This window comes from Sphaeramia orbicularis, chromosome 19 (genome assembly GCF_902148855.1).
Source record: "Sphaeramia orbicularis chromosome 19, fSphaOr1.1, whole genome shotgun sequence".
Classification (NCBI taxonomy): Eukaryota; Metazoa; Chordata; class Actinopteri; order Kurtiformes; family Apogonidae; genus Sphaeramia; species Sphaeramia orbicularis.
The window spans coordinates 32,459,986-32,485,895 of record NC_043975.1 but is presented as its reverse complement, the minus strand read 5'-3'; the positions used below and the strand labels follow the sequence as shown (position 1 = coordinate 32,485,895).

The 25,910-nt window shown below is 36.7% G+C and overlaps 2 protein-coding genes across 2 annotated transcripts; one reads left to right on the top strand and one right to left on the bottom strand.

The window, feature by feature from the left end:
• Nucleotides 1–51: 51 nt before the first annotated feature.
• On the bottom strand, nt 52–4,863 carry taco1 (translational activator of mitochondrially encoded cytochrome c oxidase I). Its single transcript, XM_030122541.1, has 6 exons — nt 4,740–4,863; nt 4,321–4,594; nt 4,118–4,224; nt 2,555–2,688; nt 1,372–1,534; nt 52–389 (listed from the first exon to the last, which is right to left on the bottom strand). The coding sequence occupies exons 2-6, from the start codon at nt 4,589–4,591 to the stop codon at nt 180–182; spliced, it is 885 nt and encodes a 294-aa protein (XP_029978401.1). The 5' UTR covers nt 4,592–4,594; nt 4,740–4,863; the 3' UTR covers nt 52–179.
• A 1,551-nt stretch (nt 4,864–6,414) lies between these two features.
• Nucleotides 6,415–24,066, top strand: pth3r (parathyroid hormone 3 receptor). The gene is made up of 13 exons (XM_030122229.1): nt 6,415–6,646; nt 13,413–13,518; nt 15,332–15,442; nt 15,568–15,692; nt 17,059–17,153; nt 17,225–17,378; nt 19,269–19,422; nt 19,496–19,556; nt 19,651–19,717; nt 19,798–19,892; nt 21,224–21,365; nt 22,498–22,539; nt 22,641–24,066. The coding sequence occupies exons 1-13, from the start codon at nt 6,566–6,568 to the stop codon at nt 23,127–23,129; spliced, it is 1,722 nt and encodes a 573-aa protein (XP_029978089.1). The 5' UTR covers nt 6,415–6,565; the 3' UTR covers nt 23,130–24,066.
• The last annotated feature ends 1,844 nt before the right edge of the window (nt 24,067–25,910 follow it).

Genomic DNA, 25,910 nt, shown 5'->3' with positions numbered 1-25,910 from the left:
TCTGTCAACACTTTCTCCTTTACCTTTAGCGTGAACTGACACATACGCTGCTTGAAAATGTTCAACACCTTTATATTTTCAATGTCTGTCCTTTATGCTGACGTCACAATCCTTTCTCGGTCAAATTAAATATTTCACATCTAAGATGTTCAGTGTCCACAAGTGTCCAAAAGGGATCCTCAGCTGTGAGCTTGGATATTATCCCAAACTCGGACTACATCTGGGCAGTCATCGAGGGCTTCTATCAGCGTTGAAGCGCTGTCCAGCTGATCCTGGTCCAGGGATGAGAAGTTGTGGGGAAGAAACTCCAACCCAGCCGATGTAATCTTCATTCCTAGCTCCTCCAGTGCCGCTCGCACCTTCTTCAGTTCCGTCATGTCACAAATAAACTGAAGACAGATGAAACAGATCGAACTATTAGTTAAACAGGGGTTGGGCTGTGCGTATTTGGTCAGTTACTGTAAAAAAAAAAAAATTGGGGGAAAAATGCCATGATCCCAGTGCAATAAGCAGTTCAACTACTTTCAAAGACTTAAAATAACAAGACTGAGAACAAGTGGGCGACAAAACAGTAAGACTCGTTGTCTTTGTTGACAGTTGTCGCAATTGTAATTTCATTTTGTCGATGCTGTCTGTTATAACACTTTAAAAATTCTTCTTTTTGATGTTTTCACCCTTGCATATTTTGATGTTCAAAAATAATTTCCATCTGTTCTAAATTTTCTGCTGCCTGTTGTTTTTTTCATGTTCTGACTATAAAAAATAAATTAAAACCACAAATAATTGTCTGTTTCTTTAATGTTCACCCAGAATAAAAATCTGCTAATTATTTAACATTTATCAAGATAATTGGTGATATGAATTGATGATAATTTTTTTTACCACAATAACATTTTTGTCCATACTGCCCAGCCCAACTAACAAGAGTATTTCCACTATGAGGACAAGTTTAACATTAAATCTAATGTAACAAGTTTTTTTCCACATTGATCATAGTGGTGATTTAATCTTTAAATATTAAACTATCATCATACAGTCAGGTCCACTACACATATATTGTCATTTTGTCTCCACCACAGTGGATTAGAAATTAAACAATCGAGAGATGACTGAAGTGTGGACTTTGATTCAAGGGGTTTAACACAAATATTGTATTAACCATTTAGGGATTAAAAGCATTTTTAAACAAAGTCCTTCCATTTTCTGAGGCTCAAAGGTAATTGGACTAATGACTGACAAGGTGCTTCATGTCCAGTTGTGGCCTCTGTCCTAATAGGCAGAATTCTCCTTGGAATGAAGAGAATGAGGAACTATCTCAGTAAAGGACAGGTGCCATCAGGTCTTCAGTCCAGCCTGACTGTACCGTCTGACCTGTAGGATTGGCTGCTCCTCCTCATCCTCCGTGTCTTGGACATCCTCAGCTCCTGCCTCGATGGCCAGCTCCAGGGCTCGCTCCGTCGTGATGTTTTGACCTGGCACCACCACCACGCCCCGTCTGTGGAAATTATGGCGAGTGCCTTCTGCAAACATTCCCCTGTGGGAAAACATAATGCTAATGTTAATGTGAATGGGCGTTTTTTCTTTTCTTTTCTTTTTTTTTTTTTTTTTTTAACAGAAGGCAGGGAAGCCAATTAAATTAGATTATCCTCTATTTTGTTATATATATTCTTAAAAATACTGATACTTATTTTTTCTTTCAATGAGTTACAAAGCTTCAAAAACAGCAGACTTACTTCCTTTATAACTGCAAACCTGATGTATAAATTGCTCAGATGACTTGATTTGAGCCTGTTATTTTCTTTAGACACAAAATTAGGTTTCATACAACATACATCCTAATCAAACTGGACATAACATAAAACCTTTAACATGTCATTTATTACAGAATGTTTGGTGTGGAAATGACAACAGGTTTGGTTTGTAACCTTTTCTCAAACTGAACTAGTGACAACTTGCTTCATGTGCTTCATCAAGAAGTTCATATGCCTATGTGTGAGGAGACGGAGACTTAACCAAACATGAAATGATAATGGATAAATTATGTTTTTTCATGATGAAATCTGTTACTGTGTTTAGGACAGCAGTGCTCAGGTGAACATTGATCTACTGACAATAACAGTATGTATAGGGACATCTAGTGGTTACTGCTGTGCATGGAATCCACTGCACCAACCACAATTACCCCGATACATGATGTATGTCATGAACTGTAGTCAGTGTTTTCCTTATCATCCTTATGTGTATGATAATACTGCTGTGAAGCCCTATGTTACTGTGTACAGTCATTTTAAGGTTATTTTTACTGTATTGTAATAATTTTAAGTATTCCCTTTGGACTCATCAGATTGCATTTTTATTTTACATAATATGTTTATTTTATCATGATTTGTGCAGCAGATGTTTGGGACTCGCTTCCCACAAAACAGGAACAACATAGTCCACCCACAGGCAAGAAGTCACATAAAAATGCCAATTTTTTCCCTTTACATATCTGCCAACCAGGGTTATTATTACAAATGTTTTCTGATTGGATAAACAGAGTCCCAGTTCTAACCCGTTCTTGTTAAGCAGCCGTCTGATTTCCTGGTGGGTGCGGGAGTTGTTGTCAGTGAGGACCTCAATGAGCAACAGACAACCACCGGGTCCCCGAGCCTCGAACATGTGTTGGGTCGTTGGTTTCGCCTTTTCCTGTTGAGCAACGACACACATAGGTTAACTTTTACAGCAGTGATTCTCAATCCTTTTATACCATGTATCATCTCTGGCTGCACAAGTGCCACCATCATGACTGACAACAGGATACAGTCACATATGTCAACCACACTAGGCATACATGAGGTATACAGAATATCAGTTATTGTTGACTGTTGTCATGCTCAGCCACACTGTACAATGGGACTAGCAGTGTGCATTAGTGTGTCTGCTTGGAACTTTGAAATGGAAGGGTTACATGGATTCATTACATAAGCCTATGCAGAAAACATGTTTAGTAAAAACTCTGAGTATGTAAAGTCCTAAAGGTGAGAGTGGGTTATTTTACTGATTTCACAAAGAAGCCAAGTTTTCATTCTACAAACCCTGTGTTTCCTGCCATCATGCCATCTAACAAAGCTCTCTGATTAGTGGCTTTACTTCCTCATTCGTACTGATGACATTACAGCATATCTCTACATCCACAATAATCCAAGGCTATTAAAGCTATTTAAGAGAGGATCTCCTTCTCTTTGTTGACTATTTTTTATTAGTTTGCCAACTTCAAACTTGAGCATTCTGAAGCCTCACATTCCACATTCACAGTCTCAGCTCCGAATATAAGCGGTGCACTTTTGAATTTCTGCTTAAATCAAATAATAAAAGAACCCTAAACAGACACTGTAGACCACGGGTGTCAAACTCAGATCCTTGAGGGTCGGTATCCTGCATGTTTTAGATGTTTCCCTCTTCCAGCACACCTGACGGTCGTTATCAGGCTTCTGCAGAGCTTGATGATAGGCTTATCATTTGAATCAGGTGTGTTGGAAGAGGGATACATCTAAAACATGCAGGATACCAGCCCTCGAGGATCTGAGTTTGACACCCCTGCTGTAGACAAATGAACAATGAATGATCATCTGTCATGATGTGTAGATGTACATTATTATCCTGTATTTATAATATAGAGGATCAATTTATGTTCAGTTTTAACATGCTGACATTTTAACTTGAACTAAATTGTCTGCAGTTTACCCAATAGATTAAGAACCTATTACTGCCTTTTTGTGCCTCCTTTGTTTTGTTCCTGTCACGTTAGGTCATAACTAATAAATATAATCCATTGAAGAAATCCATTGTAAAAAATGAGATTAGCGAAATAAGTTACTACTATCAATATATGGAGATAAATGCATGTGTTGTCTGTAAATGCATGCATATATTTTAAGTCCACTGAACTTTATCTGACCTGTGGCCATGGTGAATTGTTGACCCTGGGCTTTCCAAAGCCCAGTCTCCTCTGGGTTTTCCATCTAGGGTTAACTTCAGAGTTTGCTGATCTCCTTATCCAAAAGAGGCTCCTAGTGTGATATTTCCCCTTGATTTTCCCCTCCACCTACATGGTCACAGTGTGTTGTGAACCTACCGCACCCTTGATTGCAGCTTCGATGGATGCTTTGGGCATGTTTTTGCCCCTGCACTGTTCCAGTATGTGGGCTAAGTTTAAATTCAGATCTGGATTGGGTCCACCCTCTGCAAGAGCATCAGATATAACATATTTATAGAAATCCCACAAGAAAACAGTTTTGAAGGCAGTTGTTTCACCTTAGGGCAGTTATTTGAGCTCACCTTTGACGGCTATCCTTATCATCATCCCAAACTTGGTGAACATTCTTCCTCTCGCCTCATCTTTGGGACCTTTTATGTGTTTCACCTTTGACCACTTGTTATGTCCGGCGCATAAGGCGGAGCACAGCTGCAGTGTCCGCACAGGGGAGCTCCTCCACACACATAAGGGGGACAGGACGGAGACTACTGGGGCCGACACAGCACACACAGCCGGGGTCAGGGTCCTGGGACGCAGGGTCCGGAGAGCCCTCAGCACCGCCGGCCCCACCATGCCCTTCACACACACACAGGGAGCGGGTTAAAGAGTCAGCTATCACCGTCAAACTGCTGCATATGAGCACAGACAGTCTGACTTTATACTACAGCAGGAATATCACTGTCGACAAATCAATAGTGTTAAATTATGCTTTGTAACTTACAGTTTGGACAGTTCAGTGAACCACGCAGCCGCTGCTGTCCTTGTTGTGGGCCCAGTACTTCCTGTTTCCGGTGACGCAAAAACATCAATTTTGCAAAATAAAAGCCTGACAGTTTTAGTCTTTGTTGAATCTTCATTTGATGGTTTTTTTTTTGGTTTTTTTTTTCTAGAATATTTTATGCCCATATGTTTAAGAAAAAACGACGGGTATCGGACTTTATTTGATATCTTTAGATTTGTTTTAAAATTAATCATTCCAATATTTTTTCATCATTTACTGTTCTCTGAACGAGACCCGTAAATTATAATTTTTCTATCATTGTCTCATACAATATGTATATAATACATGTGAGAGATGCATAACTTTGAATTACATGTAGAATATATGGAGGCTTTACATGGAGGTTTTAGGTACAAATGTTATGAAAAACATTGGACTTTATTTTTAAAATTAATAATTTAATTATTTAATTTTTTTTACTTTTAAATGTTGTCTGATTGAACTCGATTAATTATCATTATCATTATCATTATCATTATCATTATTATTATTATTATTATTATTATTATTATTATTATTATTATTTGTTGTTGTTGTTGTTGTTGTTGTTGTTGTTGTTGTTGTTTTTAATCATTGTCTCATATGCATTTGTAGCAGACAACATGTTTATAATACATACATGAAACATAAATAACTTTGAGTATATGTAGACTATATAGAGACTACAAGACTTATTGGTAACATTTGGAAGTCACTTTTGATATAGATGCATTAGAGCATCAGCGGTTATTCAATTAATTTATTTGTTGTCAACCTTTAAATTAATCAACATCTGTTTTGTTTATCAAATACCAAATTTGAGCATTTGTTTAAAGAAAAAAGTTTCAAGAAAATATCCTGATTCTTTATCATTAATTTGGAATATTTTCTGGTATCTTTACAACTCTATGACAGTAGGTTTAATATCTTTGGGTTGTGGACTAAACAGGGCATTTGAGGATGTTATCTTGGAACTTTTGGAAACACTGATCATCATGTCTAACCTTTTTCTGACCTATTTATGGACAAAACAATTAACAAACAAATCAAAAGTTAAGTTAAGTTTGGTGTTTGGATTGAAATCATATTTTGTCTAGATATAATTCTACTGGTGACTTTAGAAACTAGAGCTCCTTAAGAGGACAAACACCGCTTAAGTTATGATGATAATAGTTCATGTTTGTCCATCTGTTTTGGCACAAACAGTAGCCAGTGTCTTAAAATGTCCCTGTGTGGGAACTAGATAAGAAATGTTGATCTCTTGAGACTAAGGTTTATTAAATCATACTGCTTCTATTTATGATGATGTGTGATCCAGTCTCTGGTCTTGGCATGGATCAAAAAAATCTGAAATATGTTCAATTAGGCACCGAATGACGTTCTGATGTGTGTGTAAAATAGGAGCAGATACAATGTGTTATTATACATTATATTCCAAAACACTGACCATGGCAAAAGCTAAGAGAAGTGTGGGGTCAGAAAAGGTGGGTCAAAGGAAACAGAGCAAGACAAAGGGTTAAGTAGGGTGGAAGCCACAGCCAATCAAGTCCAAGCCATCTTTGAGTGTAGTCAAAAGAACTAAGCTTGAAGGAGATCTCCCCCACAGTCAGATCCTGCAGTCTGCACTCTGCCAATAGATCCTCACATGGTCCTTCAAACCTGATGAATGATGTTCCTGAGTGATAAGAAGAAGACTAGATAAAGGACAGGGTTGTAAAAGACCACCTCTAAACATCTCTGAACCACAAAGACAGCTCTGTTCACTACTGAACCTAAAAGAAGCGCTGATGGGACGCCACAGACAAACCGTCATTGAGGGAGTTGGTGCTTTGGTTGTTTTTCACTGTCTAGTAACAGTAACTGCACTGGTAAGTGTCACCTTCTTATTTCTACTATTCCTTCTAGTTCTAATTTTATGTAATTTACTTTAATTTACATGCAAGAGAATGCTGACTTGTGTAACCAGCCTGGGAAATCACCTTTCCAAACAAAACAATAAATGAAAAAGTAAAATCTCAGTATTATTGAATGCTTCGATTTGAAGTTCTGTAAAAAAAAAAAAAAAAAAAAGGGAAAAAAAGGATATGAAAGGACATTTTATGGTCTAAATTTAAACTCTTCACACAGAAGCATAAAATATTACACTTTGTTAAGAAACTGAGTCAGAAATAACACTCCCATACGGCTGGTCTTTAGGCCAAATATAGAAAATTTCATGTATCTGTGACTCTCTTTCATCGTTTGACCATGGATTTATTTCATGGTTCAAGAAACATTCCGGAAACTTCTCAAGCAATATTTAGTTCATGGACATATGAAGCTGTGAAGAATACATTTCCAACAGTGGATTTGTAGTATATTTATTTTTAAGCAAAACAAATATGAAAAGAAGAATTTCAGTGTTATTTTAAAGACACTGAATGCTAGGGTTGCATGTTTTGTAAAGTCATATTCTGATTATTTTGAGCAACATGTTATGATTTGAGTCTATTTGTTTGGTTATTAAGGAAAATCCACATCATCAGGCATCATTTTCAGTGTGCATGTTTTTTTCTGGCTGAAACATACAAACTTAAAATCACAAAAAAAAAAAAAAAAAAAAAAAATTACATTGATTTTGCTTGTTTTATACAGTACCTCTCTCTGCTCAGCATAACTACATCCAAAACAACACCACACATATACTAACCTGGCTTTTGTATGAGTATGCGGGCTTACATTGCAGGTTTTTTTGTTTATTTTGCAGCCTTACCTTGTATATTTTGTCTTTTAGATATATTATGGCATTCAGATGTAATTGCTAAACTTAATAAATGCAAAAATTAAACGTTCAAAGTACAGAAATTTAATCTTTTTTTCCATTTAAACTTCAAATGACTGCACAAATAATATGAATATAAGTATACATAAAGGTTAGAGTCAGTACAAGGAACATGAAGAGTTAAAAATGATAGATTACGGTTACAACTGGGTCAAACCCTGCAACAACAACATGTGCAGGGAGATCCAACTATCAGCTCTCAATCTTTACCGTAAGAAATTACCTGTGGTCTGGTTTTCTTCACAAACGCACATCAGCCCTGACCCCTTTAACCTCACACTCACTGAAGCCTGACCCCGCAGACGTAAACACTGACCACCGTCTCTTCTCCACACTGTCTCTTCATTTTTCCATGTCGATCCCTGGTGTCGACCTCAGATAGACTTACAATCCTCTGCCCACTTAGCCTGAAAATCACAAACACTGCAAATTAAATTTAAGATGAAGAGTGTCTGTGACTGATTGTTTTGCTGTCATATCCCGTGCCTCTGCAGAAAATCCCATCATACAACAGTGATTATCCTGTATCGACCGGCTTTTAGTGAGTTATGCTGCCTGTCAACACAATGTCGACCTGTATATAAACTGGGCTGCTTTGTTGTAGCGTTATTTTGTTTCTTAATTAATACACTCACACACATTTACATACACTGTATAATCATTACCAGCACTGTCAAAGTGTCCACAGTTTATTATAAAGCAGTTTTTACAGTGGAGTATCCCCAAAAATATATGTTTTAGCCAAGTACCCTCAACTCTCACTTCAGCATTTTTGATTTAAAAAAATTTGGCAAAATTTGTTACTTTGCTAAAGGTGTCTGTTTATATTTTCAAAACTTTGTAAACAAACAACACATATTTAACTGTAATATATATAAAAAAAAAATAATAACATTTTTTTATCGTAAATTTTGTGTGCAAAATATAAACTGAAAAGTGCCCTCTTTCACTGACAAGAAAAATAAATAAATTGGTCATTAATTAATTAATGAACCTTTCGTAAAACAAAAAATAATTACTTAGCTACTCAAATAAACTAATTTTGAATAATATAAAATAGAAATGTTCTCAAAATGTTACCAAAGCTTAAACAAGATGATTGACAATTAAACTATCATATGAATGTATTCAATGTGTTCTATATTTCAGCATTAATTCTCATTATTTATTCAGTACATGATGACTTATTTAATGTATTTTTCCAAAAAAAATTTCAAGTATCCCCTGGGCTTCTTCCAAGTACCCCTGGGGGTACATGTACCCCACTTTGGGAACCCCTGTCATAAAGCAACAAATTGAAGTGGGCTGATCAACATGCCTATATCTGAGCTTGTCACTCAAGAAGTCAACTGTACTGCATTGGGTGTGCTACCGAAATGGAAATACTACACACTTTTTGGCAGTTTTTTAATTGATTATGCCAGTTTTTTTTTTTTTTTTTTTTTTCTAGTTTGTAAGGAGCGTGAAGAATATGAAATATAGTTGGATGAAGTTGTAGGTACAGAAACCTTCATTTCAGTTCAGCTTACCCATAATCATCTGTGTCTGTCTGCTGTTGTCATGTGACAGCTCCAGTTTACTCACTGCTAGTTTTGCTGCTTGGTTGTGAAATGTACCTGAGAACATAAAGTTGCTTCTGAGGACTCGTGTTCATTTGCATGGCCAGGGTCCAGGGGACGATGAGACCCCATGTAGCCCTGCCGCCATTAGAAAAAAAAAACAAAAAAAACAAAGTTGACAAGGAATTATCACATATCACACCCTCTCCAACTATTTCACAACACCTGGAGGCAGCATATCAGATCGTCTGGAGTGTTTGTGTTTGACAGATCGCCCAAGTGAAGGAGACTTCAAAGAATATTTTATGAGGAACCCTAATATTCTGGTATCCTCAAAAGACTGAAAATATTTATAGCACATGAATTTGTCAAAATCAAAAGAATAGTTTGCTAAGAAGCTGGAGAGCATATATATATATATATATATATATATATATATATATATATATATATATATATATATATATATATATATATATATGTTTAGTTTTTTTTGTACTATTGACAATTTTTTTACTACTTATAGTTGTACAGAGCAACTGTAATACACAGCACTTTCCCCTGGTTTTGTTTAAGTATTCTGTCACATAATTACACTAATTAAACATACATCAGAACCCTCTCTATCCACTATTGAAAGTGTCATAAAGAACCATTGTCATAGCAAAGGTCTTCTGTCAAAGTTTTATGATACACTGTTGGCAGGTACTAAGGAGAATTCTCCTTCTCAGTTATCTGCTTTTTAAAAATGATCTTCAAAGAGAAACCTCTGTAGAGGATTTGGAGAGGACCAGCCTTATAGCTCAAACACAAACAATTAACAACAGGTTCAGACTATTACAGTACAAATGGTCATGTAGAACATATGTCACCCCTGTAAAACTAATCCTAGCATTCCTTACATTTGTACTAACTTTGTTTCATTGTATGTGGGCCTGTGAGAAACTTCAGAATTTTTGGAAAGAGACTCTTAAGTTAATTTCTAGATTAATGGAATATGTGTATTTTGTACATCTTCCCTGAGCAGTTTCATGTAACTGGAAGAAAAAGGAAACTATTAATTTTTTTCTTATTACAAGCCAAATGAGTTCTTTTTTTGAAATGGAAAGATATTCAAGTACCCACAGAAAACCAATGGATTAAAGAAATGTCTTATAACCTGGCGGTGGAAAAGCTGACCTGGCTAAAGGAAAGATCAAAGACTTTTATGAGATCTAGACACCTTTTTTGTAATTTATAAACGACTTGTCTGTATAGACAATTAAGATGCGACTGTCAAGAATATTTTGTTGCACTGGGGGGTGGTAGGGATTGTTTTGATGTGTGGGTGTTGTTGCCTGTTCCTCTAAAATAATGAAAAACAATAATAAATATATTTAGGAAAATATAAATAAAGTATTCTGAATCTGATCATAGTTTATTTTTTATGCAATTACACACAAAATTATTAATATTTTTGGCAAATAAAACTGATATTTAAAGGACAGTTTGATTGATAGCTGATTCCAATATTATTTTTCTGTTTGTTTCTGTTGTCGCTTTAGTGCTAGAGAAACCAAGAAATCTTATAAAAACAGGTTTACATCACTGTTTTAAGCCTTTCAGCCCTTCAACATATCATTGAATGACCACATATTCAATCCAAATCTTTAATAAATTGCCATTGCTATCAGTGAAATGACAGCTTTTTAGTCCTGATATTGGCTGGTATCAGGATATATTGGTTGATGCAGATTCGGTCAGTATATCAGTGCATCTCTGCTACAGAGGGTTCAGCTGCTCTGATTTGTCCTCAACAGATAATGTTGAAACACAAATGATGACAATGAAGAATGGGACAAAATTACACCTGAAACTAAAATCATTTGGCATATTCACCTTCTAAGCATACGTTTCGAAAGGATCAAAAGATGTTTTTGGTTTTTTTTTGGCAGGTCAGAGATAATTTACGATCTGGTAACATACTCTTCCAACTTTTTCTGATGTGGGGTGTAAATCCCTCTTCCTCCTGTCAGGCAGGATGCAGAGAGAGCAACTAGACTAATAAAAGTAAAACTCCTAATAAAGAACAGGGTCAAAAGGTGCTTGTCAGCTAAAGTGTTTTCCAAGACATTCTGCAAGCTTCCCTGCAGACCCTTCCTGTGAGGAAGACGAGTCATAAAACACAGACGCGTGAAGTTAGACTGACGTCTGCATCCTTTCACCACTAAACCTTGTCGTAGTAGCCGGCCTAGATGAGTCTATACATTTGTATACTCTGAAAATAGACTGATTTACACTCAGACATGGGTGATAGAATGTCATATGCTACAAAATAAAATAAGAACAGTCAGTATTGGACTCCGTGGAAGTGAATGGCCCTAAATGATTCATTCTAGGGGAATAAAAGCACAGTTTATATTTTCCTCTGAATGTACCTGAATGAAAAAATATTTATAGATCCTCCTGAATCTTTCACACTGGACCCTCTATATTAAACTATATTATGTTCAGCTGGGTGAAAAAAACTTGAGCCACTGAAGAAAGTCTGCACCTCTTCTATAAAAATATAAGAACAGTCAGTCATCAGTCATTCAGCGTCAGTTTACAGAACAGATCATATAACAACTAGTGTCGAGCATTCACATTTCTTAGTATATTTCTTCGGTTGACCTGAATTTCTTATTTGTGATAAATTTATGGGATGTAAAACAACAAGGGCTGTCAAAATAAATCCCTTAATCCAGATTAATCCGTCACCATGATTAATCTGATTAAAAATTTTAATGCAGTTAACTCATCTGCAGCGCAGTATGACTCTGATCGTCTTTGCCAAGACATTTTGGGCAGTTTGTCCAAGTAGAGTTAACGTCATGTATGTGCAAATGGGCCGCCGTTGATCTGGTAATGACAGGCAGCAGAACCAACCCATAAAAATAGAAGACACTAAACAGCACGTTGGCCCTCTGGATGGAAATATGGGTACAAAAAAATCTAAGACGGAACAGTTGTTTCAAGTTGTTTTATTGAAACTGTTGGTGTTTAATAAACACATTAAGTGTGTATATATTCCCTTCTTTCTTGAGTCTGTTTGCTCATGCAAAATAAAATGCAATTAGTATACTTTAAAAATGAATGATATTTAATCATGATTAACTGAAATTAATCCACAGCAACCCTGTGATTAATCTGGTTACAAATTTTAATCATTTGACAGCACTAAAAACAGCATTAATTTTCACTGAACTTAACAGATGGAGCTGTTTTCAGTATCTTCGTAAGAATGAAACTGACCTGAAAAATAACAATAGTGAAGAGATTATTATTTGTCATTTTCAAGGTAAGTTAAGAGCTCAGTCACAAACATGTTTTTATGGAAATCATGAGCACTAAAGAATAATTCATCAAAAAGTAAAGGCATGTGTTGAGGATTATTCATGTTCCTTTAGACCAGTGGTAGTCAATTATAATTTAAGCAGGTCCAGATAGAGAATATTTCCTTGCGTACAGGTTTGTACTATCATCATGTTTAAGTTACATTGTAAGTTAGTTGTACAAACAAAAGAATAAATTGCTATGAAGCTGCAGTCAATTTATGCACATGGAATCCTCAGAGAATTTTATATTAATGTACATCAGAGCTATACATATATATGCATGTATAAATTATTTTGTAGTATTGATAATTTCTTTCCTACTAATTTTTTTTCATACTCGCACAGAATAAATAACACACAACAGTTTCCCTCGATATTAATAAAATATTCAGATTCTAGTTCTGAGGTTATTATTATGCAATTACACACAAAATTATAAATATATTTGGAAAAGAAGACCAATATTTAAAAGGACAGTTTGACTGATGGCCAAATATTTACATTATTTTATATATATTGCATCAACATTGGAAGTATTGTCATTGTATCAACATCTGTACTGTGTGAAGTCAACAACTCAAATCAAAGAAAGGTACAGTTAAGTGCAATTTCAACAATATTTATTTTTAGTGCAACTCTGGACTCTGGAAGGTTAACTGTTTTATCAATACAGTTATATTTATATTAGGAAAAAATATATAACACAAATTCAGTTGTGCGGAACCATCAGATCAGCTTTCGTTGTTAGATTTGCAGGTAATTTATTAAGGGATATATATTACCTGCTGGTTAGAATACTGCTTAAATCAAACTACATTTCTATTTCTTGCCACTTGTATTTGTAGTAAAATTGACATCACCTTATATTTGTTTGAACCATTCAACATTGTGTCGGCAGGTCGACTCTGATGATGTTATCACCCGAGATGAGCAGATCTATATTCTGATTGGTGCCCATGCCAGGTGTGAAAAGAACATCCAGACACAAATGGCTCTCGTTAAAGGTACGACGCTGATATTCATCACCATTAAACATAAAGCACCAGAGAAATATTCTCCAAACCCCCACTGAGGTGTAATCAGGTTAACTATAGGTCACGCTGGTTACTTAACACACAGCCATTATGCAAAGTTAAACCTTCAGTCCAGGTAAAAGGTCATCCTCAGGGGAACAGATGCAGTTGACAGCTTTGCCTTTTTGTCAGCGTTATCCTTTAAACCCCGAAGGGAGGTCTGCAAGTGCACATCACAACGTATATTCAGAAGCAGTATTTATTACAGTCAGTGATTTATTTAGGATCAGATACAACATCCATCCATTTCCTCCTGCCCGGTGTTTCTGTGATTAGACAGATGAATGTAGGTGCAGACAATAGTGGCAGATTTTTCATTCAAGCTGTGACGTAGGAACCGATGACGGCCTTTTCAGATAATTTGGAAAGAAACTTAATGAGATGGAGCCCCAGGGTGAAGACGAAAGAAGAAACACATAGAAGCATGACACACAGCAGAAACACACTGAACACAGCAACAGAAAAAAGTGTTGGAGTGGCTTTTATTCTGATGTTCACTTAAGCCTTAAAGACCTCAAAAGCCACCGGCTACTAAATACAGCTACTGATCTGATACGTTGAATAACCTTTGAGCCACTAATCCTATCAATACATGTGAATAATTAAGGTAAAATGCAGGTTTTAACATTGTCACTGACATCATATGACCCATTTGGATGTTCAGAGGCTCCATACTGAACTTGGAAAAACCGTCTCATTATGCAACGTCCATCAATAAAAATGTCGTTTGACAAATGACAGTGGTTGTAGAATTTTTTATGCTCAGTTGATGATATATTTTACTGAAAAAGTCACTTTTTCCTCAGTTTTCTCTGTTTTGATATAGATGTTTTGAATTTACTCTGAGCTTTTATGAACATCTACATGATCAGTATATTAAATATAGGAAAATACCTGATTTTTATTTCAAAATTAAAGACCTTGAACTATTTGTGTGGCAACTTCCAAATAAAATTTTTCTCCACATGTCACGTTCCCTCTGTCTTTTGTCATCATAAATTATATTATCCTCTGCATTTTCCATTTTCTAGTGAAAATCAGGTATTTTCTTATATTCAATTTACTGATCATATAGATATTTGTAAAAGGTCAGAGGAAATTAAAAGGTTTTTACATCAAACCAAGAAAAAGAGAGATTTTCAGGAAAATATATCATGAACTGAACATAAAAACAAATGGTTAAACCACTGTCAATTCTCAGACTGCATGGTTTTATTAGTGAATCAAAGTTGCAGAACATGATATTGTTTGTAGAGCCTCTGAACATCCAACATCATTTCTGATGCTACTGAAACCCTGGGAGACTGCATTTTACCTGAATTATTTTAATGTCTTGATCGGATTAGTGCTTCAAAAGTTATTAAATATATCAGATCAGATGCTTTCAGTTGCTGGAGGCTGTTTAGGTCTTTGGAGGTTAAACAGCAACAGTAACTTTTATGTATTGGTTAATATTTCACATATTATAAAAAACTACAGCACAGAATATAATTCAACCAAAGAAATGTATCTGATGCAGACTGTAGTAAAAACTATTAAATTACTGAAGCCTAATTCTTCATATCGTGAGCCTCATAGCATAACTGAATATGTCATATTTCTGAACAAAGTATGATATCTGTGTAACTTTACTTTCCTAACACTGCTGCCTCATTTTTCATCATTCGCTATGTCCTGAAAAAAACATGATTCTGCCATTTATGCAATGAGGCTAATGATATGTGTTTGCCATTTTCTTTTAAAGATGATGACTGCATCCCAGAGTGGGATGGGATCATCTGCTGGCCACGGAGCACAGCGGGTCAGCTGGTGTCAGTGTTGTGTCCTGCATACATCTATGACTTCAACCACAGAGGTAAAAACAGTCAGTGGATGGGGGTTAATATGCAGCAGTAACGCAGTAGTTTATTTGTACAAGGTTTGAGACTGCTCCATTAATTGTCGTTATACCTATGAGTGCGTTGTGTACCTGCGTCCTAGGTCGAGCCTATCGCCAGTGTGACACATCAGGAAACTGGGAGCAGGTTCCCAGTATCAACCGCACATGGGTCAACTACACAGAGTGCACCACATACTTGACCTCGAACCACAGGAGCCAAGAGGAGGTGATTTATTAATTTATTTATTTATTTTACTTAAGCTTCATTCGGGAAAAATTCACTGAGATTAGAAATCTCTAATGCAAAAGTTACAGAAAATAAAAATCACAGCCATATATCCACACTAAAAATATACATAAAACACATAATAAACTTAGATCTAAAACCATACACAAATCACTAAACTAAGAGCATACATATAATACACTGTCAACAATTTAAAAGCAGAGGTGTCCAAAGTATTCACATTCATTACTCAGGTAGAAGTATAGATACTAGGGTTTAAAAAGACTTCAGTAGAAGCTGAAGTATCAACTCAAGCTGTTTACTCAAAAAAAAAAAAAGTAAAAGTACTGGTTCCAAAAGTACTTAAAGTATAAAAGTAAATGCAAGGGGAAAAAAATGCCTTTAGGACAAAAGCTCAGGTGGTGCCACAGGGCCTATAGTGCACTACCCCACCTCCCCAAAAAGCATTTTTGTAAAGGCTATAATGACCATAATGTTATATTAAAATGTTAATGTTGAAACATGTGTGATGCACTAGGCTACCTGTCTCAGCCGCATATATACCCATTGAAATTGAACGGATTTTAGTCCAGTGCAAATGTATTAAAGAACCATATATGTGTCCTACTGAGCATCAGCATGTGTTTCATGGAGCAGAAGACATGATGACTAGTTGAATATGAGTAGTGGAATGGTACCAAAAGTCAGGTGCGATGGATCATGCACAAACCAACAAGATGTCAGAATGGTATATGGTTATACTTCTCATCCAACCACAATCAGATTCACTCTATCTGGATGGTGCCATTTATCTGGATAGTTTTTTTTTTTTCTATTTGAACAATGACAAGCCAGAATGAAATCGGTGTAACAAGGCTATTTTTAAAATGCAAGGAGTAGAAAGTACAAATAATTGCATGAAAATATAAGGAGTAGAAGTAAAAAGTAAGGTGAAGAATAATTACTCCAGTAATGTATAAATAACCAAAATTTCTGCTTAAGTAAGATAATGAAGTATTTTTACTTTGTTACTTGGCACCTTTGTTTAAAAAGTACAAAAAGTATATGGCAACAATCCTTCAAAGCATCTCAAAGCAGAATCTGATTCAGTCAATTAGAAAAACAATTTCATCCAGATTTATCCTTTCCTCATTTATTTAGAATGACTTTGAACATATTTACACCAACTAAGCTCTTTTATCAGAATACCGGTGTCAAAAACTGGAAAATAGTCACATAACAGTGTGATGATGCTTTTTATGTGATGTCTGTATAAAACAACGCTCTGCTGCTCAGTTAGTGTGATCATTTCCGCCATGCTGACCTTATTCTCTGACAAAGTTGAGTCAGTGTGGTTTTGTTTCAGAAGGTGTTCGAGAGACTTCACCTCATGTACACTATTGGATATTCCATTTCCCTGGCGTCGCTGCTGGTGGCAGTTTCCATTCTCTGCTGTTTTAAGTATGAATACAAACATATTTGTGTAATAATTTGATGTCCATCATCCTTAAGGTGTCTCTGTCATCTTCCAGGCGTCTCCACTGCACTCGCAATTACATCCACATTCACCTCTTCACCTCCTTTATATGTCGGGCTGTCAGCATTTTTGTGAAGGACGCCGTTCTTTACTCCACAACTGACGACAGCAACATGGAGTTTGAGTTCACAATAGAGAAGCCCCATATGGTAAATAGGTTGTTTTATTTACTTTTTTAGATATAATTTATTTTTATCAAGCATCTTGTATGTTTAAAGTTAGAATCTGGAGCTTAAAATATTTGATCAGAAAATGCTTTTTGGACATATGACATCATTGTACTCAGTCTTCTAAAGTGGTGTAAGTCCACGATATTTCTGCTATCTATCAAAACCCCACTATTCAGCAAAGCAGTGAGCTCAAAAGCTGCATGGAAAATCCCATAAATACACACTTTCATTCAATATTTCTCTACTTAGTCTAAGTCAAGAAGAAATATGAAGAGAGATGACCTGACGCAGTGCAATGCAGAAGTGAAGATAAGATAAGATAAGATGAGATGAGGTGAGGTGAGGTGAGGTGAGGTGAGGTGAGGTGAGGTGAGGTGAGATGAGATGAGATGAGATGAGATGAGATGAGATGAGATGAGATAAGATAAGATAAGATAAGATAAGATAAGATAAGATAAGATAAGATAAGATAAGATAAGATAAGATAAGATAAGATAAGATAAGACTGTACTGATCCCACCTTCGGGAAATTTCACAGTTAACAGCAGCAACAGACAACACACCAGTGCAAGAGAAAGACAGGTAGAAAAAAAAAACCTCATAAGTGGGAATAAAAAAATTAGAAATATGGTATTTATATATATATGTATATATAGTCTGATGGCTGTGGGGAGGAATGATCTACGGAAACGCTCCTTCTTGCACAGGGGGTGTAAAAGTCTGGTGCTGAAGGAGCTGCTCAGGGCCTCTACAGTTTGGTGCAAGGGGTGGGAGGGGTTATCCATGATGGACGTCAGCTTTGCCAACATCCGTCTGCCCACCACCTCCCCAGTGGAGTCCAGCGGGCAGCCTAAGACAGAGCTGGCTCTCCTTATCAGTGTATTGAGTGTCTTCCTGTCTGTCCGTACTGCCCGATCCTCAGCACACGATGACAAAGTGTACTGCAGAGGCCACCACAGTGTCCCAGAATGTCCAGAGCAGAACCCTGCTCACTTCAAAGGCCCTCAGTCTCCTCAGCAGGTGGAGACGACTGACCCGTGTTGCACAGGGCGTCTGTGTTGTTTGTCCAGTCCAGTTTATTGTTGAGGTGAACACCCAGGTAACCATCTGAACTGTTTATCCAGTCCAGTTTATTTGTTGAGGTGAACACCCAGGTAACTCCTGTTATCCAGGTAACAGGAGGCCAGTTGACCCATGTTTTTGACTGTGGGGCAGTTTGTATTGGTTTGACAGAATGGTGCATACAGTTGTGCTCATGTGTTCACCCCAGCAGAATTTATGATTCTTTGGCCATTTTTCAGAGAATATGAATGATCATACAAAAACATTTCTTTCACTTGTGGCTAGTGGTTGGGTGAAGCCATTTGTTATCAAATAAATGTGTTTGCTCTTTAAATCATACTGACAACAGAAACTACCCAAATGACCCTGATCAACAGTTTCCATACCCTAGTTCTTAATCCTCTGTATTGGCCCTTTTAACGTCAATGACAGCTTGAAGTCTTCTGTGGTAGTTGTGGATGAGACACTTTATTTTATCAGATGGTAAAGCTGCCCATTCTTCTTGGCAAAACACCTTAAGTTCCTTTAAGATTTTGGGTTTTCTTGCATGAAATGCATGTTTGAGACCTCCCCAAAGTGGCTCAGTGATATTGAGGTCAGGAGACACGGATTGCCACTCCTTCACCTTCACTTTTCTCGGCTGTAGCCAATGACAGGTCGACTTGGCCTTGTGTTTTGGGTCATTGTCATGTTGAAACATCCAAGACCATCCCATGCTCATTCTGTCAGGGTATGTAAACTTATGAACACAACTGGATATTCCATCTCCTGTTTGTTTGAGTGGCTCCTGGTGTTTTTTTCTCCCAGGCTGGATGTAAAGTTGCCGTCACTTTCTTCTTGTACTTCCTGGCCACCAACCACTACTGGATCCTGGTGGAGGGCTTGTACCTACACAGCCTCATCTTCATGGCCTTCCTCTCAGAAAGGAATTACTTGTGGGTCCTCATCATCACTGGGTGGGGTAAGCGACAAGGCAGGCTGCTATGCTTAACATATCATGCTGACAGTGAATTACCAGTCGCTGTTCATCTTAGGTGTTCCTGCTGTGTTTGTGTCCATCTGGGTCAGTGCTCGTGCATCACTTGCAGACACACAGTGAGTCATCAGATGCACATCTACGACTAGTTTAATATGCATATTGTATATACCATGGCGCAAATGATCAAATCAGATACTCCTTTGTTTCCAGGTGCTGGGACATCAGTGCTGGAAACCTAAAGTGGATCTATCAAGTTCCCATTCTAGCAGCCATTGTTGTAAGGAAATGAGATTCACATGTAATGTTATTAAGTGATATTTGATGCTTAGGTTAAATGCTGCATCTGTGCCCCTGCAGGTGAATTTCCTCCTCTTTCTCAACATCGTACGTGTGCTGGCCTCTAAACTGTGGGAAACTAACACGGGCAAACTGGATCCACGGCAGCAATACCGGTAACACTGAACTTTCCTTGAATGATATGCAATAATATTAACACATTCTTCTTCTGAATCAGAATTAGAATACTTTATTAGTCCCAGGGGGAAATTATTGGGTGTTACAGTTGCCCGATTCAAGTATAATAAAAAAACAGCAGGAAAGAAATGATCAATACAACAGATAAATAAATAAATAAATAAATAAATAAATATATATATATATATATATATATATATATATACACATACACACACACACACACATACATACAGTATATATAAATAAACATATAAATATACAAGCATATATATTAAAACAAAATTAGAACAGCAATTTGTACAATATGTACTAGACAATCTATTATCAATATGATAATTAACCCATAAAGACCCAGTGCTACGTTTATGGCACTTCCCAAATGCATTTTTTTTCTCTATTTAACCTTTCTTCACCATTTATTATGATATGCTCCTCTGTATTTTGCATTTTTTCAGTGAAAATCAAATATTTTCCTATATTTAATTCACTGATCATATAGATGTTCACAAAAACTCAGATTAAAATTGAGGATTATTGTATCACAAACAGAAAAAAACTGAAGGAAAAATGACTTTTTTCAGCAAATATATCATTAACTGAACAAAAACCAAGTGTCTCCATCCTCTGTCATTTATCAAACTCCATGGGATTTACTAGTGAATCAATATTGTAGAAGATGATGGTGTTTCCATGTTCACTACGGAGCCTCTGAATGTCCAAATGGGTCATATCTGATGACCATGAAAAGATGACAAACTGCATTTTACACCATTTATTTACATGGATTGATAGGATTAGTGGATTAACAAGTATTAAACAGTTTAGATCAATAGACAATTTTGATCACTGGTGGATGTTTGGGTCTTTAGGTTAAAGAAATATACAAAATAAGTGTACAAAAATATAGTTGTGTGTAATTATAATTTTGAGGTTATAAGGTGGAGTTAAACACTCTGATGGTCTCAGGCAGGGATGATTTCCTGTGTGGTTCGGTGGTGCATTTTAGTGGAAAGTCTCTTACTGAACGTGCTCCTGTAACTGACCAGCACGTCATGGAATGGGAGAGAGGAGATGTCCAGTATTGTCTTAATTTTAGACAACATCCGCCTCTCTGACACCAGTGTCAGACAGTCAAACTCCATCTCCACAACACTACTGGCCTTGTGGATCTGCTTATTGAGTCTGTTGGCATTGGCAACCTTCAGCCTGCTGCCCCTTGTACTTAAGCCATTACTAGCTTTCACAAACGTCAAATGACCATATATAGTTTTATAGATGCATGCCCTATTGTTCTCCTTATCTGCAGGAAGCTGCTCAAGTCCACACTGGTCCTCATGCCCTTGTTTGGAGTTCACTATATGGTGTTCATGGCTCTCCCTTACACTGAAGTCAATGGATTGCTGTGGCAGGTGCAGATGCATTATGAGATGTTCTTCAACTCTTCCCAGGTCAGACACAAACATGCAATCCTTAAAATAAATAACAGCCATTATTATAGTAACAAGGGTGTTAATGCAATGCTGGTTAAAACTGTTCTAGTCTAATGTGAATTACTTTATAAGTGCAAAACCTAAATATGAAGTACAAGTGGAATTAACCCATTTAAACCCAAATTTTCCCTAAATTGTATATCCTTAGTGACACTTTAAAAAAATCATTAGTTTTTTTCAGTGCAAAAGTAGATGAAGTGACTAAAGTGACCTTTATATAGAAATAATATGTCCCTCAAGCAATGCAACCAGTCAGTACTGATACATGTACATCAACATGTTTTACTCAAAAAAGGCTGAGTGATTGAAAAATGCACATATAAACACTTAGATGATGATGTTTACTAAAAAATATTAGTCCTATCTTAATGATAACTTGATTCTAACCTTTTGTTTGAGGGCTTTGATGCAATTCTCAAGATGCAACAGGAAGTAAAGAGCTCAGTCCAAACATTAAATATGTGAAGCTGCACACGTTTCACTGAGATCCTTCATCTTTGTAATATTTGCTTGTTTGTTCTGGTAAATGTTTAAAAAGTTAAAACTGAGAGCATTTTCCACCAGGGATGTGAAAAATTTTCCATTCAAAGATACATTCAATGCAAACATCATAACTGAATTCAATCATTTACTGTTTTAGGTTTAACGCAATATAGGAAGGTTTATGTTTTGCTTTTATTATATTAATTACTTGTGGGTCACACAGATATTGACATGTTGTATCAGTCTGTGAATTTTCTGAATAAACTAGAGTCCAGATTAACCTAACTGCATGTTATAAACTGATTAAAGGTAGCCATGTACATGTATCACATCCCCAATTTTCAAACAGGGAATTGGGGATGTGATAAACAGAAATGCACCAACAATCATTGTGTATCTGCTGACTGGTGAATTATGAGAGAATCAAACTGTGAGACCAGCTGAACTGTTTTGAGAAACAGCATTAAATGGGTTTAAAGATATTTTCTGCACCAGCATTTGTTGAGTATGAGACCAAATTTGCCCTGAAAGCAAATTACATATCATATGTTATACAGTTATACTATACGTGTGCATCTGTTTCACCAAACCTCACTGTCATTTGTAGGGTTTTTTTGTGGCATTTATCTACTGTTTCTGCAATGGCGAGGTAATATAACTTCGATTTCTTTTCAAAATAAAGTCTTTTACTCTTTTCAGTCTTTATTTCAATTTATCTTTACTTTTCCTGTTTACTGTTTCCGTTCTCAGGTGCAGGCTGAAGTAAAAAAGGCATGGTTAAGACGCAGTCTGGCGAATGACCTCAAACAGAAAGCCAGGATAACCAGCAGTGCTGGCGGCGGAAGCTGTTACTATGGTGGCATGATGTCACACACCACCACCCACAGTGTTAACCTATCTGCTGCCGGCTCCAGGCCTCTGCCCGTCACTGGCGGTGTCATGGGCTCAGGTGGTGCTGCTAGTGGTGTTGAGACGGAGTTCAGACTGACTTACTCCACCTCGCTCCATCCTCATAACCAGCTTTCGGGTTGCGTACGTGGTGATACCGACACCTCTGATCCCAACCAAGAGTGCACAATGCGGAGGCCGGGGGGGTTGGAGTCTCAGGTTTTTCCCAGGCATAGTAGAACCAGCAAAGGAAGTGGTGACATGAAAAATCACGAGGAACTGCCTCCACAAACCACAGAAGCAGATTCAGAGAGTTCCTTGTCTCTGAAAGAGATGGAGACTATTTTGTGAATGTTTGGATAAATAGTCACACAAGCATGACAGCATATGACTTATAGAAGACAAAGGTGGACTGAAGATCTATCTAAACAGACATTTCAGGGAGCAACAGAAAAATAGATTCTCTAACTTGACCTTCAGTCAAATAAACTCTGAGGCAGTATGTACACATAGTCGTTCAGGAGAATGACAGTGAGGCCATAATGATCCTAATACATCAAATAAGGAATGTAAGACTTGTCATATGTACCATGTGGAATATGACATGTGAAGATACGATGCTGTAGAGAACTCAGAATAGCCCACACCGACCTGGATGTTTAAACACTGAGTCTTTTTTGTGATGTGTCTTTTCTGTGTTGGATTTTCCAGATCAGAATTGTCTGAATGGAGCCAGTGAAACATTTAACCTCAGTTCAAACTGTACTTATAGCTGAGTTTGTGTTTCTGTCTTGTTGAATTTGTTGTAGAAATCTGACATTTTGACATCTGCCAGATACACATTACAGTCCTGTTGTTACAACCTGCTCAGCTATCTCTGCATAACTGAGTTATTTTAATTATTAGTCATGTCTAGAACACATGTCTGAACCAGTTTAGATTCTCTCTGCATCTTGTCCATTGTTGTCTGTACTATTTATCAGTCTGACAGGGACCTAAAGGCAGAAGCTTAGACCTTTTGCCCTTGGCAGACTAAACCTCAAACTCCTTTCTGCGTGTAACCTCTAGCCCCAACCGCTCTATCAACACTGTCCAGTATTTCACACAATCGTCTCAGGCTTCAAGATGTTTGTAGGCCTTGAGCAAGAGTGACAAACCTGGCTCTAGCACAAACACAGCAAATACTACCCATAAAACAGACAACATTGTACCTGTAAATACTTGAGGCATTGATTATTGTTCTATGTTTGTACTTGATATATGTATGAGTGTAAGATAATTCTAAATAAATGTGTTACCATGTTGTTTCAAATAAAGTTTAGCTGTTTTATATAATAAGACAGACAGAAACACACTGCTTTTACACCATTTTATTGCAGTATTTTTTCCACTTCAATTCAAGTTTGGTTTTACTATTTACTATGTAGCAGAATAAAAGCTATATAAAAAGGTCACAGATAAAGTGATTAGACTAGATAAAGCTATTTCCCCTGTTTTTAAAATGGAAGTCCTGACCCGCTGTTGACTCAACTGTCAAGATAAATGACACTGAGGCATTATCTGTGTCTGTCTGTGTTTGTAGAGCCTACTACAGGGAACTGGATTGCATGGAAAAACACACAAGACCCCTGTAGACCTTAACACCTATGCAAGGAAAAATAGGGCCCATTGGGATGCTATAGAGACGACTGGATTACTGCTTGGAAACTACAGTTGAAACATTTTTCAGTTAATTTGTTGAAATATTAAGGACCTAAACATATGGAGCAGCAGACACAGATATGCATGGGTGGTTGCTCCACAAAAAAGCTCCACCCCCTACCCCCAACCAGCAATGTATGGTGGCAACCAGCTGTCCACTCATTAAAGAGGGAAGCTTTGGGACTTGGTGGTGTCTGTGTGAGCTTTGTGATGACACTTTATAGTTGGTTTGATTCAGTGGCTGCAGAAATGTGAGCATCTCTTAGCACGAGGAGGAGGAGGAAGTTAACTGGACATTACAGAAAAAGGAAATGATCCCACATGATGACTGCGCTGCTGCTGATATCACCCTTACAGTAACCCTAGATATTGTCAGAAGGGTACTTAGGAAGCATTTTCCCTGGTTGTACATTTACATTAAACGAGACCCATTCTAGGCTTACATTTGAGCCATGTTTACACCAACATTATTAACATGCATATTGGCCTAACCCTAATCCTAACCCTAGGGTTGTTATGAGGTTAAACCATAGAAAATAATGCAAAAATATTAAAAACAGGCAAATAAAAGTACAACAGTAACATCAAACCACAGAACTGTCTCCTTTTTCTTCTCAATAAGACAAGAGTGTGCAACATTTGGAGATGTGGAATGGTGTAATTACAGAAATTTAATGTAATGTCTATCATTATTTTTTTTATTTAGGTATATTCACCCAAAAATGAATACATTATGTTGAGCTGCTGTATGTTTACAGAAGCCCTGAATATACTTCTGCTTCTTTTTTGCTGTTCCATAGTAGGTAGTATCCAGTGTTAAGGTGCATAACTATCATCTACTGTGTCTGACAAACTAGATTTACATGAACATTTGTTTTTCTCTAATTTCATAAAAAGGAAAATATTCCGAAATAAGCTGTTTACATATCCAATAAAAATTAATATCCCCACAATATTGGTGGTGTGTATTCCAATTTACATATCACTCGTTCTATGCATGTCCTCAGAAGTAGGATGTGTGTTATAATCTGTGACAAAACAATATCGCAATATAAATTAATAAATAAATCACTTGCAATGCATATTTTGAATGTGCTGTAAACAAGTCCAAAGAATCCACATAGAACCAAAATAATATCAACTTATTCTATGTCTCAATCACAAAATGTTCCATTCAGCAAAAAGGCCTAATTCTGAATATTGAAGAGGAAAATGTTGTTTACATGGCACCTGTCAGACTCAGAATATTGTTCAATTCATCATAATAATGGTTTAATAATTTATGTTTAGACTGGTTTGAAGTGTTATCTCAAGCTGAGGTCAACTAACTAAATGTTTGACTCACTTTATTGTTATTTTTTCAAGTCGAACCACAGAACAAACTTCTTTTAAGGCTTACCAGTCAGTTAGGAAAACATTTACAACCAAAAG